The sequence below is a fragment of the Heptranchias perlo genome, unplaced genomic scaffold, assembly GCF_035084215.1.
Source record: "Heptranchias perlo isolate sHepPer1 unplaced genomic scaffold, sHepPer1.hap1 HAP1_SCAFFOLD_306, whole genome shotgun sequence".
Classification (NCBI taxonomy): domain Eukaryota; kingdom Metazoa; phylum Chordata; class Chondrichthyes; order Hexanchiformes; family Hexanchidae; genus Heptranchias; species Heptranchias perlo.
The window spans coordinates 154,025-170,136 of record NW_027139318.1 but is presented as its reverse complement, the minus strand read 5'-3'; the positions used below and the strand labels follow the sequence as shown (position 1 = coordinate 170,136).

Here is a 16,112-nt window from a genome sequence, read left to right as displayed (position 1 = left end):
AGATCGAGCTGCCGAAGGGAAGGTTTCCGTTAGTTATCGTTGAAGGAAAGTGTATGAATCATTGGTTAGGTCTCAGCCAGAGAATTGTGTCCAATTCTGGGCACCACACCTTAAGAAGGATGCAAAGGCCTGAGAGAATCACTTCAATGATTCCAGGGATGAGGGACTTCAGTTACGTGGAGAGACTGGAGAAGCTGGAGTTATTCTCCTTAGAACAGAGAAGGTTAAGGGGAGATTTGATCGAGGGGTTCAAAATCATGAAGGGGTTTTGAGAGAGTAAATAAGGAGAAACTGTTTCCAGGGGCAGGAGGGTCGGTAACCAGAGGACACGGATTTAAGGTGATCGGGGAAAGAGCCAGAGGGGAGATGAGGAAACATTTTTTTTAAAACTACACAGCGAGTTGTGATGATCTGGAATTCACTGCCTGAAAGGGGAGTGGGAACAGATTCAATAATAACTTTCAAAAGGGAATCGGAGAAATACTGGAAGGGAAAAAATTTGCAGGGATACGGGGAAAGGGCAGGGGGAGTGGGACTGATTGGATAGATCTTTCAAAAGGCACAATGGGCCAAACGGCCTCCTTCTCTGTTCTACCTAGTATGAAAGTACAATAATAGGAAAGGCAGCTTAATAGAGGTCAGTATTAATACCACCGTAATGTGAGAATGTATTCTGCGTGAGGTGCTAAAACACTTTCGATTAGTTGGTTAGCACCCTGCAGGGAATCATAGAAAATTTATGGCACAGGAGGCTGCCATTCGGCCCATCGTGTCCGCGCCGGCTGAAAATGAGCCCCCCAGCCTAATTCCACTTTCCCGCACTCGGTCCCTATCCCTGTGGGTTTCGGCTCTTCAGGTATTTTTTAAATGAGTTGAGGGTTTCTGCCTCTCTCACCCTCTCAGGCAGTGAGTTCCAGACTCCCACCACCCTCTGGGTGAAAACATTTCTCCTCAGCTCCCCTCTAATCCTTCTCCCAATCACTTTAAATCTATGCCCCCTGGTCACTGACCCCTCTGCTAAGGGAAATAGGTCCTTCCTATCCACTCTATCTGGGCCCCTCAATTTTATCACCTCAATTAAATCTCCCCTCAGCCTCCTCTGTTCCAACGAAAACGACCCCAGTCTATCCAATCTTTCCTCATAGCTAAAATTCTCCAGTCCTGGCAACATCCTCGTAAATCTCCTCTGCACCCTCTCGAGTGCAATCACATCCTTCCTGTAACGTGGTGACCAGAACTGTACCCAGTACTCAAGCTGTGGTCTAACCAGTGTTTTATACAGTTCCAGCATAACCTCCCTGATCTTATATTCTATGCCTCGGCTAATAAAGGAAAGTATTCCATATGCCTTCTTAACTACCTTATCGACCTGTCCTGCTACCTTCAGGGATCTGTGGACATGCTCTCCAAGGTCCCTCACTTCCTCTCCACCTCTCAGTATCCTCCCATTTATTGTGTATTCCCTTGCCTTGTTTGCCCTCCCCAAATGCATGACCTCACACTTCTCCGGATTGAATTCCATTTGTCACTTTTCTGTCCACCTGACCAGTCCATTGATATCTTCCTGCAGTCTACAGCTTTCCTCCTCACTATCAACCACACGGACAATTTTTGTAACATCTGCAAACAACTTGAATGTAGGGGGCATGTAGGCAGGTAGAGCAGGAGTCCCCTGGGGCCATCTCCCTCTCAAACAGATATTCTGCTTTAGATACTGTCGGGGGAGATGGCTTATCAGGGGAAAGCAGCAAGAGCCAGGTTCGGGGCACCACGGGTGGCTCTGCTGCACAGGAGGGGAGGAAGAAGAGTGGCAGGGCTATAGTGATAGGGGATTCCATTGTAAGGGGAACAGATAGGCGTTTCAGCGGCCGCAAACGTGACTCCAGGATGGTATGTTGCCTCCCTGGTGCTAGGGTCAAGGATGTCACGGAGCGGCTGCAAGGCATTCTGGAGGGGGAGGGTGAACAGCCAGTCGTCGTGGTCCATATTGGTACCAACGATATAGGTAAAAAAATGGATGGGGTCCTGCAAGGCGAATTTAAGGAGTTAAGAGATAAATTAAAAAGCAGGACTTCAAAGGTAGTGATCTCAGGATTACTACCGGTGCCACGTGCTAGTGAGTATAGGAACAGGAGAATAGACAGGATGAATGCGTGGCTGCAGGGATGGTGTAGGAGAGAGGGATTTAGATTCTGGGACATTGGGACCGGTTCTGGGGAAGGTGGGACCTGTACAAGCGGGACGGGTTACACCCGAGCAGGACTGGGACCAATGTCCTCGCGGGGGTGTTTGCTAGTGCTGTTGGGGAGGGTTTAAACTAATGTGGCAGGGGGATGGGAACCGATGCAGGAAGTCAGTGGGAAGTAAAGTGGTGACAGAAACAAAAGGCAGTAAGGGAGAGTGTACAAAACATGACCGGACAGATGGTCTGAGAAAGCAGGGCAAAGGCCAAGGGAAGTCGAGATTAAACTGCATTTATTTCAATGCAAGAAGTCTGATGGGCAAGGCAGATGAACTCAGGGCATGGATGGGTACATGGGACTGGGATGTTATAGCTATTACTGAAACATGGCTAAGGGAGGGGCAGGACTGGCAGCTCAATGTTCCAGGGTACAGATGCTATAGGAAAGATAGAGCAGGAGGTAAGAGAGGAGGGGGAGTTGCGTTCTTGATTAGGGAGAACATCACGGCAGTAGTGAGAGGGGATATATCCGAGGGTTCGCCCACTCAGTGTCTATGGGTAGAACTGAGAAATAAGAAGGGAGAGATCACTTTGATAGGATTGTACTACAGACCCCCAAATAGTCAACGAGAAATCGAGGAGCAAATATGTAAGGAGATTACAGACAGCTGCAAGAAAAATAGGGTGGTAATAGTAGGGGACTTTAACTTTCCCAACATTGACTGGGACAGCCATAGCATTAGGGGCTTGGATGGAGAGAAATTTGTTGAGTGTATTCAGGAGGAATTTCTCATTCAGTATGTGGATGGCCTGACTAGAGAGGGGGCAAAACTTGACCTCCTCTTGGGAAATAAGGAAGGGCAGGTGACAGAAGTGTTAGTGAGGGATCACTTTGGGACCAGTGATCATAATTCCATTAGTTTTAAGATAGCTATGGAGAATGATAGGTCTGGCCCAAAAGTTAAAATTCTAAATTGGGGAAAGGCCAATTTTGATGGTATTAGACAGGAACTTTCAGAAGTTGATTGGGAGAGTCTGTTGGCAGGCAAAGGGACGTCTGGTAAGTGGGAGGCTTTCAAAAGTGTGTTAACCAGGGTTCAGGGTAAGCACATTCCTTATAAAGTGAAGGGCAAGGCTGGTAGAAGTAGGGAACCTTGGATGACTCGGGAGATTGAGGCCCTAGTCAAAAAGAAGAAGGAGGCATATGACATGCATAGGCAGCTGGGATCAAGTGGATCCCTTGAAGAGTATAGAGATTGCCGGAGTAGAGTTAAGAGAGAAATCAGGAGGGCAAAAAGGAGACATGAGATTGCTTTGGCAGATAAGGCAAAGGAGAATCCAAAGAGCTTCTACAAATACATAAAGGGCAAAAGAGTAACTAGGGAGAGAGTAGGGCCTCTTAAGGATCAACAAGGTCATCTATGTGCGGAACTACAAGAGATGGGTGAGAACCTAAATGAATATTTCGCATCGGTATTTACGGTTGAGAAAGGCATGGATGTTAGGGAACTTGGGGAAATAAATAGTGATGTCTTGAGGAGTGTACATATTACAGAGAGGGAGGTGCTGGAAGTCTTAACGCGCATCAAGGTAGATAAATCTCCAGGACCTGATGAAATGTATCCCAGGACGTTATGGGAGGTTAGGGAGGAAATTGCGGGTCCCCTAGCAGAGATATTTGAATCATCGACAGCTACAGGTGAGGTGCCTGAAGATTGGAGGGTAGCAAATGTTGTGCCTTTGTTTAAGAAGGGCGGCAGGGAAAAGCCTGGGAACTATAGACCGGTGAGCCTGACATCTGTAGTGGGTAAGTTGTTAGAGGATATTCTGAGAGACAGGATCTACAGGCATTTGGAGAGGCAGGGACTAATTAGGAACAGTCAGCATGGTTTTGTGAGAGAAAAATCACGTCTCACGAATTTGATTGAGTTTTTTGAAGGGGTAACCAAGAAGATAGATGAGGGCTGTGCAGTAGACGTGGTCTACATGGACTTTAGCAAAGCCTTTGACAAGGTACCGCATGGTAGGTTGTTACATAAGGTTAAATCTCACGGGATCCAAGGTGAGGTAGCCAATTGGATACAAAATTGGATTGACAACAGAAGACAGAGGGTGGTTGTGGAGGGTTGTTTTTCAGACTGGAGGCCTGTGACCAGCGGTGTGCCTCAGGGATCGGTGCTGGGTCCGCTGTTATTTGTTATATTAATGATTTGGATGAGCATTTAGGAGGCATGGTTAGTAAGTTTGCAGATGACACCAAGATTGGTGGCATTGTGGACAGTGAAGAAGGTTATCTAGGATTGCAACGGGATCTTGATAAATTGGGCCAGTGGGCCGAATGAATGGCAGATGGAGTTTAATTTAGATAAATGTGAGGTGATGCATTTTGGTAGATCGAATCGGGCCAGGGACCTACTCCGTTAACGGTAGGGCGTTGGGGAGAGTTATAGAACAAAGAGATCTAGGAGTACAGATTCATAGCTCCTTGAAAGTGGAGTCACAGGTGGATAGGGTGGTGAAGAAGGCATTCGGCATGCTTGGTTTCATTGGTCAGAACATTGAATACAGGAGTTGGGATGTCTTGAAGTTGTACAAGACATTAGTAAGGCCACACTTGGAATACTGTGTACAGTTCTGGTCACCCTATTATAGAAAGGATATTATTAAACTAGAAAGAGTGCAGAAAAGATTTATTAGGATGCTATCGGGACTTGATGGTTTGACTTATAGGGAGAGGTTGGATAGACTGAGACTTTTTTCCTGGAGAGTAGGAGGTTTAGGGGTGATCTTATAGAAGTCTATAAAATAATGAGGGGCATAGATAAGGTAGATAGTCAAAATCTTTTCCCAAAGGTAGGGGAGTCTATAACGAGGGGGCATAGATTTAAGGAGAGAGGGGAGAGATACAAAAGGGTCCAGAGGGGCAATTTTTTCACTCAAAGGGTGGTGAGTGTCTGGAACGAGCTGCCAGAGGCAGTAGTAGAGGCGGGTACAATTTTGTCTTTTAAAAAGCATTTGGACAGTTACATGGGCCAAGTGCAGGCAATTGGGACTAGCTTAGTGGTATAAACCGGGCGACATGGACATGTTGGGCCGAAGGGCCTGTTTCCATGTTGTAAACTTCTATGATTCTATGATCAAATCCAAATCATTAATATAGATCACAAAAAGCAAGGGACCTAGTACTGAGCCCTGCAGAACCCCACTGGAAACAGCCTTCCAGTCACAAAAACACCCGTCATCATTACCCTTTGCTTCCTGCCACTGAGCCAATTTTGGATCCAACTTGTCGCTCTCCCTTCGATCCAATGGGCTTTTACTTTTTTGACCAGTCTGCCATGTGGGACCTTGTCAAAAGCCTTGCTAAAATCCATGTCGACTACATCAAATGCTGATGTAGCTCAGGATGTTAATGCTCAGTTCGCAGTGTCAGGTCAATGTAAATTAAGAAACATTGAAGAGTTTGTGTGAGAATTATTACCGGGTGGTGGGGGGGGGGCCGCCTTCCAGCGAGACCCTGGGGAGGGGGCGCCTTCCAGCGAGACCCTGGGAGGGGGGGGGGGGGGGCGCCTTCCAGCGAGACCCTGGGGAGGGGGGGGGGGGGGGGGGCCGCCTTCCAGCGAGACCCTGGGGAGGGGGGGGGGGGGGGGCCGCCTTCCAGCGAGACCCTGGGGAGGGGGGGGGGGGGCCGCCTTCCAGCGAGACCCTGGGAGGGGGGGGGGGGCCACCTTCCAGCGAGACCCTGGGGAGGGGGGGGGGGGGGGGGAGAGCGGGGGAGAGCGGGACGAGAGAGAGTGGGAGGAGGAGGAGGGGGAGGGGGAGACGGGAGAGAGTGGGGGAGGAGGAGGGAGAGACGGGAGAGAGTGGGGGAGTGGGGACAGGAGAGAGTGAGCTCTTTGTTGGAGTCAGGGGTTGCCTTCAATCCACAGCCAGGGAGCTGGTGACTGCAGGAAGATGTTTCGTGATGAGGGTCATACTCACACTCTCCGGCAGTGTGGACATCGAGCCAACGTCCTGTCTGTAAACTCTCGCCACTACCGAAACAAAAAGAACTCCCATTAATACAGCACCTTTCACGAGCTCTTCAAAGCCCTTCACAGCAACAAGGGGCAGTTACTGTTGCATCAACAGAAATTACGAGTCCCCGTCACCCTTCGGCCCCCCCTCGCCCCTCCCCTGGGGCCCGGCCCCCCCCCCCCCTCGCCCCTCCCCTGGGGCCCGGCCCCCCCCCCCTCGCCCCTCCCCTGGGGCCCGGCCCCCCCCCCCCTCGCCCCTCCCCTGGGGCCCGGCCCCCCCCCCCTCCCCTGGGGCCCGGCCCCCCCCCCCCTCCCCTGGGGCCCGGCCCCCCCCCCCCCTCCCCTGGGGCCCGGCCCCCCCCCCCCCTCCCCTGGGGCCCGGCCCCCCCCCCCCCTCCCCTGGGGCCCGGCCCCCCCCCCCCCTCCCCTGGGGCCCGGCCCCCCCCCCCCCTCCCCTGGGGCCCGGCCCCCCCCCCCCCCCTCCCCTGGGGCCCGGCCCCCCCCCCCCTCGCCCCTCCCCTGGGGCCCGGCCCCCCCCCCCCCTCGCCCCTCCCCTGGGGCCCGGCCCCCCCCCCCCCCTCGCCCCTCCCCTGGGCCCGGCCCCCCCCCCCCCCTCGCCCTCCCCCTGGGGCCCGGCCCCCCCCCCCCCTCGCCCCTCCCCTGGGGCCCGGCCCCCCCCCTCCCCTGGGGCCCGGCCCCCCCTCGCCCCTCCCCTGGGGCCCGGCCCCCCCCTCGCCCCTCCCTGGGGCCCGGCCCCCCCTCCCCCCTCCCCTGGGGCCCGGCCACCCCCCCCCCCCTCCCTGGGGCCCGCCCCCCCCCCCCCCCTCGCCCCTCCCCTGGGGCCCGGCCCCCCCCCCCCCCCCTCGCCCCTCCCCTGGGGCCCGGCCCCCCCCCCCCCTCGCCCCTCCCCTGGGGCCCGGCCCCCCCCCCCCCCCTCGCCCCTCCCCTGGGGCCCGGCCCCCCCCCCCCTCGCCCCTCCCCTGGGGCCCGGCCCCCCCCCCCCCCTCGCCCTCCCCTGGGGCCCGGCCTCGCCCTCCCCTGGGGCCCGGCCCCCCCCCCCCCCCCCTCGCCCCTCCCCTGGGGCCCGGCCCCCCCCCCCCCCTCGCCCCTAACCCTGGGGCCCGGCCCCCCCCCCCCCCCCTCGCCCCTCCCCTGGGGCCCGGCCCCCCCCCCCTCGCCCCTCCCCTGGGGCCCGGCCCCCCCCCTCGCCCCTCCCCTGGGGCCCGGCCCCCCCCCCCCCCCTCGCCCCTCCCCTGGGGCCCGGCCCCCCCCCCTCGCCCCTCCCCTGGGCCCGGCCCCCCCCCCCCCCCCTCGCCCCTCCCCTCCCCTAAATCACTGTTAGTGACATCAGATGCCAAAACGGAAGGAAACCACGGACTCCATCTTTTTTAATCCACCTGGCCACTCCGTCAGGTTCAAATCGATATCTTTCATGAAAGGAAAGCCAGTCATTTCCTGCAGCATGTTTGCCTGACCCCAGAGACCAAAGGAGGCAGAGGGAAAGACGCTGAGAATTTATCAGCAGCCACCAATCTACAGAGCAACAAGCAAATTATGACTGACCTCAGGGTGGGCCCATTTCCTTTTTAACAAACAGAAAATGGAGTTTAAAGGGATCGGCCACCACATGGACTAACTCACTGTGACATGTAGCTGCTTAACCCCCCCCCCCCACAAAAACCCGGCAACGGGACCATCAACTCCCCCAGGACTCCGTGTGAAGGACACTAACCCACAGGCACTCACCAGGAATGTGTTTTTGCAATGACCACAGATGACGCGAGCCCCTGCCGGCTGAGGGTCCGGGCTGGCGGGACCAGGGTGAACGGGCCCAAGATTTATCACCCTTTTACTGTAAGAAATCACCGAGACAGACGTCAGAGGGCAGATTACAGTCTCTCAAAAAACAAGCCAACAGGCCAAAGTATTGTAGAACTGCACAAAAACTACTACACCGAAACAGCCATAGGAACGCAGGAACAGGAGGGGGGCCATTCAGTCTCTCGAGCCTGTTATGCAGGAACAGGAGGGGGCCATTCAGTCTCTCGAGCCTGTTATGCAGGAACAGGAGGGGCCAGTCAGTCTCTCGAGCCTGTTATGCAGGAACAGGAGGGGGCCAGTCAGTCTCTCGAGCCTGTTATGCAGGAACAGGAGGGGGGCCAGTCAGTGTCTCGAGCCTGTTATGCAGGAACAGGAGGGGGGCCAGTCAGTCTCTCGAGCCTGTTATGCAGGAACAGGAGGGGGCCAGTCAGTCTCTCGAGCCTGTTATGCAGGAACAGGAGGGGGCCATTCAGTGTCTCGAGCCTGTTATGCAGGAACGGGAGGGGGCCAGTCAGTCTCTCGAGCCTGTTATGCAGGAACGGGAAGGGGCCAGTCAGTCTCTCGAGCCTGTTATGCAGGAACGGGAGGAGGCCATTCAACCCAAAGAGTCTGCAAAGGGATATAGACAGGTTAAGTGAGTGGGCAAGAAGGTGGCAGATGGAGTGTAATGTGGGGAAATATGAGGTTATTCACTTTGGTAGGAAGAATAGAAAAACAGAATATTTTTTAAATAGTGAGACACTATTAAATGTTGGTGTTCAGAGAGATTTGGGTGGCCTCGTAGAAGAAACACCCAAAGTTAACATGCAGATACAGCAAGTAATTAGGAAAGCAAATGCCATGTTGGCCTTTATTCCATGGAGTTGGAGTACAAGAGTGAGGAAGTCTTGCTGCAATTGTACAGGCTTTGGTGAGACCTCACCTGGAATACTGTGTACAGTTTTGGTCTCCTTATCTAAGGAAGGATATACTTGCCTTAGAGGCGGTGCAACAAAGGTTCACTAGATTGTTTCCTGGATGAGAGGGTTGTCCTGTGAGGAGAGGTTGAGTAGAATGGGCCGATACTCTCTGGAGTTTAGAAGAATGGGAGGCGATCTCATTGAAACATATAAGATTCTGAGGGGGTTTGACAGGGTAGATGCTGAGAGGCTGTTTCCCCTGGCTGGAGAGTCTAGAACTAGGGGGCATAGTCTCAGGATAAGGGGTCGGACATTTAGGACTGAGATGGGGAGGAATTTCTTCACTCAGAGGGTTGTGAATCTTTGGAATTCTCTACCCCAGAGGGCTGTGGATGCTGAGTCGTTGAATATATTCAAGACTGAAATCGACAGATTTTTGGACACAAAGGGAATCAAGGGATACGGGGATCGGGCGGGAAAGTGGAGTTGAGGTCGAAGATCGGCCATGATCTGATGAATGGCGGAGCAGGCTCGAGGGCCGAATGGTCTACTCCTGCTCCTATTTATGTTCGTATGCCCTCAGTTCTAAATCTTTTACATTTAATCTTGTATATATGGCCCCCCCCCCCCCCTTCAACTTCTGGGAACAGTCTGAATTCTCTGCACCCTGTCCTGTCACCATTTTAAACACTTCTGTCATGAAGGATAGAGCAGGGAGGGGGTGAGCGGGACTAATTGGATAGCTCATCCAAAGAGCCAGCACAGGTGTGATGGGCCGAATGGCCTCCTCCTGTGCTGTAAGGTTCTATGATTGCCTCAATCATGTTATTCTAATATCACTCATCTCAAAGTCAACCACTTCAGATTCACCTCCTCCCCAATATCCTTCTCTACCTCTCTCCTTTAAGACCCTCCTTAAAACCTACCTATTCTGTCCTAATATCTCCTTACGAAGCTCAGTGTCAAATTTTGTCTTATTTACTCTGTTAAAATGTCCGAAGGCATTTTACAGATGTTAAAGGTGCAAAATAAATGGTAGTTGTTGAATGATTGCGTACCATTATATCTGGACACTGACTGGTGTCTCTCAGTCCCCCTCTCTCTCAGGGAGATATCTGTACACTGACTGGTGTCTCTCAGTCCCTCTCTCTCAGGGAGATATCTGTACACTGACTGGTGTCTCTCAGTCCCTCTCTCTCAGGGAGATATCTGTACACTGACTGGTGTCTCTCAGTCCCCTCTCTCTCAGGGAGATATCTGTACACTGACTGGTGTCTCTCAGTCCCCTCTCTCTCAGGGAGATATCTGTACACTGACTGGTGTCTCTCAGTCCCTCTCTCTCTCAGGGAGATATCTGTACACTGACCGGTGTCTCTCAGTCCCTCTCTCTCAGGAGATATCTGTACACTGACTGGTGTCTCTCAGTCCCTCTCTCTCAGGGAGATATCTGTACACTGACTGGTGTCTCTCAGTCCCTCTCTCTCAGGGAGATATCTGTACACTGACTGGTGTCTCTCAGTCCCCTCTCTCTCAGGGAGATATCTGTACACTGACTGGTGTCTCTCAGTCCCTCTCTCTCAGGGAGATGTCTGAGCACTGACTGGTGTCTCTCAGTCCCCTCTCTCTCAGGGAGATATCTGTACACTGACTGGTGTCTCTCAGTCCCCTCTCTCTCAGGGAGATGTCTGAGCACTGACTGGTGTCTCTCAGTCCCTCTCTCAGGGAGATATCTGTACACTGACTGGTGTCTCTCAGTCCCTCTCTCTCAGGGAGATATCTGTACACTGACTGGTGTCTCTCAGTCCCCTCTCTCTCAGGGAGATATCTGTACACTGACTGGTGTCTCTCAGTCCCTCTCTCTCAGGGAGATATCTGTACACTGACTAGTGTCTCAGTCCCCTCTCTCTCAGGGAGATATCTGTACACTGACTGGTGTCTCTCAGTCCCCCTCTCTCTCAGGGAGATATCTGTACACTGACTGGTGTCTCTCAGTCCCCTCTCTCTCAGGGAGATATCTGTGCACTGACTGTGTCTCTCAGTCCCTCTCCCCCTCCGGTGCGCTGTCTGTACTTCCAATCTGGCGATTGTCTTACCAGTAGGGCCGGGGCATGCTATCCTCTGCGAGGTCACTTTACAGATCAGCAGACAGTTACACGGACACCTCACGTACTTCTTCCCTGCCGGAGCGTTCTTAATGGGCTAAGGAGAGAAAAAGAGAGGGTCCAGAGTAAGCGGAACTACCAGAGAACGGCACTGTGCACCTGGCCCCAGCCCACTCCACCACCGCCACGCCCCAACTCACCGTGGCCTCGTTGCAGATTCCACACTTCACCACATGCTGCTGCATCTTGCCCTCTACATTGATGAGGGACTGACAGACTCGACAGTTGATCACTGGGCTGCTCCCACTCTCTGGGCTGGTCAGGGGAGAGTAGGGGGGAGGATCCTCTCCAGGGAGCACAGCAGGATGTCCCTCGGGGAATTCAGGGAAACCTAGAGGGGAAGCAAAGGGCGGGGGGGGGTCAGTACTATTAACCGAGCCCTGACCAGTCACCACAGACCCCCAACCCCACAGACAAGTGCCAATGAGCTGATCAGAGAGCCAGCATGGATTTGTAACCCCCCCCCACCCCCCCCCAACAACAAAACAACCCCCCCCACCTCCTCTCCCCCACCCCCCCCCACACACAACCCCCCCTCCTCCCCCCCACCCACAACACAACCCCCCCCTCCTCCTCTCCCCCCCCCCCCCACAACACAACCCCCCCACCCCCCCCCCCCCCCCCCCACACACAACCCCCCCCCCCCCCCCCCCACCCCCCCACAACCCCCCCCCCCCCCCCCACCCCCCCCCCAACCACAACCCCCCCCCCCCCCCCCCCCCACACAACCCCCCCCCACCCCCCCCAACACACCCCCCCCCCACCCCCCCACACACAACCCCCCCCCCACCCCCCCACAACACACCCCCCCCCCACCCCCCACACAACCCCCCCCCCACCCCCCCCACACACAACCCCCCCACCCACCCCCCCACACACAACCCCCCCCCCCCACCCCCCCACAACCAACCCCCCCCCCACCCCCCCACAACACACCCCCCCCCCCACCCCCCCCCACAACACAACCCCCCCCCCCCCCCCCCCCACACACAACCCCCCCCCCCCCCCCCCCCACAACACACCCCCCACCTCCCCCCCCCCCCCCCACAACACACCCCCCCCTCCCCCCCCCCCCCCCCCCCCCCCACACACAACCCCCCCCCTCCCCCCCCCCCCACACAACCCCCCCTCCACTCCCCCCCCCCCCACAACACACCCCCCCTCCCTCCCCCCCCCCCACAACCCACCCCCCCCCCCCCCCCCACCACAAACAACCCCCCCTCCTCTCCCCCCCCCCCACAACAACCCCCCCCCCTCTCCCCCCCCACAACAAACACCCCCCCCTCCCCCCCCCCCCCCACAACACACCCCCCCTCCCCCCCCCCCACAACACACCCCCCCCCCCCCCCCCCCCACACCAAACAACCCCCCCCCCCTCCCCCCCCCACACAACACCCCCCCCCACAACAAACAACCCCCCCCCCACAACAAAACAACCCCCCCCCCACACACCCCCCCCCACAACAAACACCCCCCCCCCACAACAAACAACCCCCCCCCCCACAAACACCCCCCCCCCACAACAAAACAACCCCCCCCCACAACAAAACAACCCCCCCCCACAACAACACACCCCCCCCCCACACAAAACAACCCCCCACAACAAAACAACCCCCCCCCCCCCCTCCCCCCCCCACACAACACAACCCCCCCTCCCCCCCCCCCCACAACACACCCCCCACACAAAACACCCCCCCCCCCCCTCCCCCCCCCCAACAAACAACCCCCCCTCCTCCCCCCCCCCCACACACCACCCCCCCCCCCTCCCCCCCCACAACAAAACACCCCCCCACACACACCCCCCCCCAACAAACACCCCCCCCACAACAAAACACCCCCCCCCCACAAAACAACCCCCCCCCACAACAAACAACCCCCCCCACACAAACACCCCCCCCACAACAAACACCCCCCCCCCCACAACAAACACCCCCCCCACAACAAAACAACCCCCCCCACAACAAAACACCCCCCCCCACAACAAACAACCCCCCCCCACAACAAAACAACCCCCCCCACAACAAAACACCCCCCCCCACAACAAAACACCCCCCCCCACAACAAAACAACCCCCCCCCACACAAACACCCCCCCCCCCACAACAAACAACCCCCCCCCCTCCCTCCCCCCCCCACAACAAACAACCCCCCCCTCCCTCCCCCCCCCCACAACAAACAACCCCCCCCCTCCTCTCCCCCCCCCCCCCCACAACAAACAACCCCCCCCCACAACAAACAACCCCCCCTCCTCTCCCCCCCCCCCACAACAAAACAACCCCCCCTCCTCTCCCCCCCCCCCACAACAAAACAACCCCCCTCCTCTCCCCCCCCCACAACAAAACAACCCCCCCCCCTCTCCCCCCCCCCCACAACAAAACAACCCCCCCCTCCTCTCCCCCCCCCACAACAAAACAACCCCCCCTCCCTCCCCCCCCACAACAAAACAACCCCCCCTCCCTCCCCCCCCCACAACAAAACAACCCCCCCCCTCCTCCCCCCCCCCACAACAAAACAACCCCCCCTCCTCTCCCCCCCCCACAACAAAACAACCCCCCCCTCCTCTCCCCCCCCCACAACAAAACAACCCCCCCCTCCTCACCCCCCCCCACACCAACACAACCCCCCCCTCCTCTCCCCCCCACAACAAAACAACCCCCCCACTCCCTCCCCCCCACAACAAAACAACCCCCCCCCTCCTCTCCCCCCCCCACAACAAAACAACCCCCCCCTCCTCTCCCCCCCCCACACAAAACAACCCCCCCCCTCCTCTCCCCCCCCACAACAAACAACCCCCCCCCTCCTCTCCCCCCACAACAAACAACCCCCCCCCTCCTCTCCCCCCCACAACAAAACAACCCCCCCTCCTCTCCCCCCCACAACAAAACAACCCCCCCCCTCCTCTCCCCCCCCACAACAAAACAACCCCCCCCTCCTCCTCCCCCCCCCACCACCTCCCCCCCCCCCACCTCCTCCCCCCCCCCACAACAAAACAACCCCCCCTCCTCCTCCCCCCCCCACCTCCTCCCCCCCCCACCTCCTCCCCCCCCCCACCTCCTCCCCCCCCCACCTCCTCCCCCCCCCCCACCTCCTCCCCCCCCCCACCTCTCCCCCCCCCCCACCTCCCCCCCCACCTCTCCCCCCCCACCTCCTCCCCCCCCCCCACCTCCTCCCCCCCCCACACCTCTCCCCCCCCACACCTCTCCCCCCCCACAACAAAACAACCCCCCCCCTCCACAACAAAACAACCCCCCCCTCCTCCTCCCCCCCCCCAACAAAACAACCCCCCCCTCCTCCTCCACAAAACAACCCCCCCCCCCCTCCACAAAACAACCCCCCCTCCTCCTCCCCCCCCCAACAAAACAACCCCCCCCCCCACACAAAACAGCCCCCCCCTCCTCTCCCCCCCCACAACAAACAGCCCCCCCCTCCTCTCCCCCCCCCACAACAAAACAGCCCCCCCCTCCTCTCCCCCCCCCACAACAAAACAGCCCCCCCTCCTCTCCCCCCCCACAACAAAACAGCCCCCCCCTCCTCTCCCCCCCCCACAACAAAACAGCCCCCCCTCCTCTCCCCCCCCCCACAACAAAACAGCCCCCCCCTCCTCTCCCCCCCCCACAACAAAACAGCCCCCCCCTCCTCTCCCCCCCCACAACAAAACAGCCCCCCCCTCCTCTCCCCCCCACAACAAAACAACCCCCCCTCCTCTCCCCCCCCCACAACAAAACAACCCCCCCCCTCCTCCTCCCCCCCCCTCCCCCCCCCACAACAAAACAACCCCCCCCTCCTCTCCCCCCCACAACAAAACAACCCCCCCCTCCTCTCCCCCCCCCACAACAAAACAACCCCCCCCTCCTCTCCCCCCCCCACAACAAAACAACCCCCCCCCCTCCCCCCCACAACAAAACAACCCCCCCCCTCCTCTCCCCCCCCCACAACAAAACAACCCCCCCCTCCTCTCCCCCCCACAACAAAACAACCCCCCCCTCCTCTCCCCCCCCCACAACAAAACAACCCCCCCCTCCTCTCCCCCCCCCACAACAAAACAACCCCCCCCCTCCTCTCCCCCCCCCACAACAAAACAACCCCCCCCTCCTCTCCCCCCCCCACAACAAAACAACCCCCCCTCCTCTCCCCCCCCCACAACAAAACAACCCCCCCTCCTCTCCCCCCCCCCCCACAACAAAACAACCCCCCCTCCTCTCCCCCCCCCACAACAAAACAACCCCCCCCTCCTCTCCCCCCCCCACAACAAAACAACCCCCCCCTCCTCTCCCCCCCCACAACAAAACAACCCCCCCCTCCTCTCCCCCCCCCACAACAAAACAACCCCCCCCCTCCCCCTCCCCCCCCCCCCCCTCCCCCCCCCCACAACAAAACAACCCCCCCCTCCCCTCCTCCCCTGCCCCCCCTCCCCCTCCCCTGCCCCCCCTCCACAACAAAACAACCCCCCCTCCACTCTCCCCCCCTCCTCCTCCCCCCCACTCTCCTCTCTCCAATCCCCCCCTCAACCCCCTCTTCACTCCCCCCCCCCTCACTCTCCCCCCCCCCCTCACTCTCCCCCCCCCCTCACTCTCCCCCCCCCCCTCACTCTCCCCCTCCCCCCTCACTCTCCCCCTCACTCTCCCCCTCACTCTCCCCCTCCTCCTCCCCCTCCTCTCTCCAATCCCCCCCTTCACTCCCCCCCCCACCCACTCTCCCCCCCCCCACTCTCCTCTCTCCAATCCCCCCTCAACCCCCTCTTCACTCCCCCGGCCCGGACCCGCTGACTCACCTTCCGGCTTCGAGACATGGACGTAGGCGGCGCCGAGGGCCCGAGACCGAGGCCCAGCCCCGGGCCTCCCTCCTCCGCCCCGCTGCCCGGGAGAAGCGGCGACCGCTCCCCGCTCCCGCTCCCGACCATCGCCATGACCGTCAGACAGACCCGGGCTCGGGCACCGACCGTCAGACAGACCCGGGCTCGGGCACCGACCGTCAGACAGACCCGGGCTCGGGCACCGACCGTCAGACAGACCCGGGCTCGGGCACCGACCGTA

At 58.5% G+C, this 16,112-nt stretch overlaps 1 protein-coding gene across 1 annotated transcript in view; it reads right to left on the bottom strand.

Annotated features, from left to right (window-relative positions):
- Positions 1-16,112, bottom strand: part of LOC137311216 (type 1 phosphatidylinositol 4,5-bisphosphate 4-phosphatase-like) — a 40,832-nt gene that overhangs the window by 3,727 nt on the left and 20,993 nt on the right. The window contains exons 5-6 of the mRNA XM_067978534.1: positions 7,945-8,050; positions 6,164-6,216 (exon numbers count right to left, since the gene is read on the bottom strand). Coding sequence (XP_067834635.1) covers positions 6,164-6,216; positions 7,945-8,050 — 159 coding nt within the window. The remainder of the gene's footprint in view (positions 1-6,163; positions 6,217-7,944; positions 8,051-16,112) is intronic.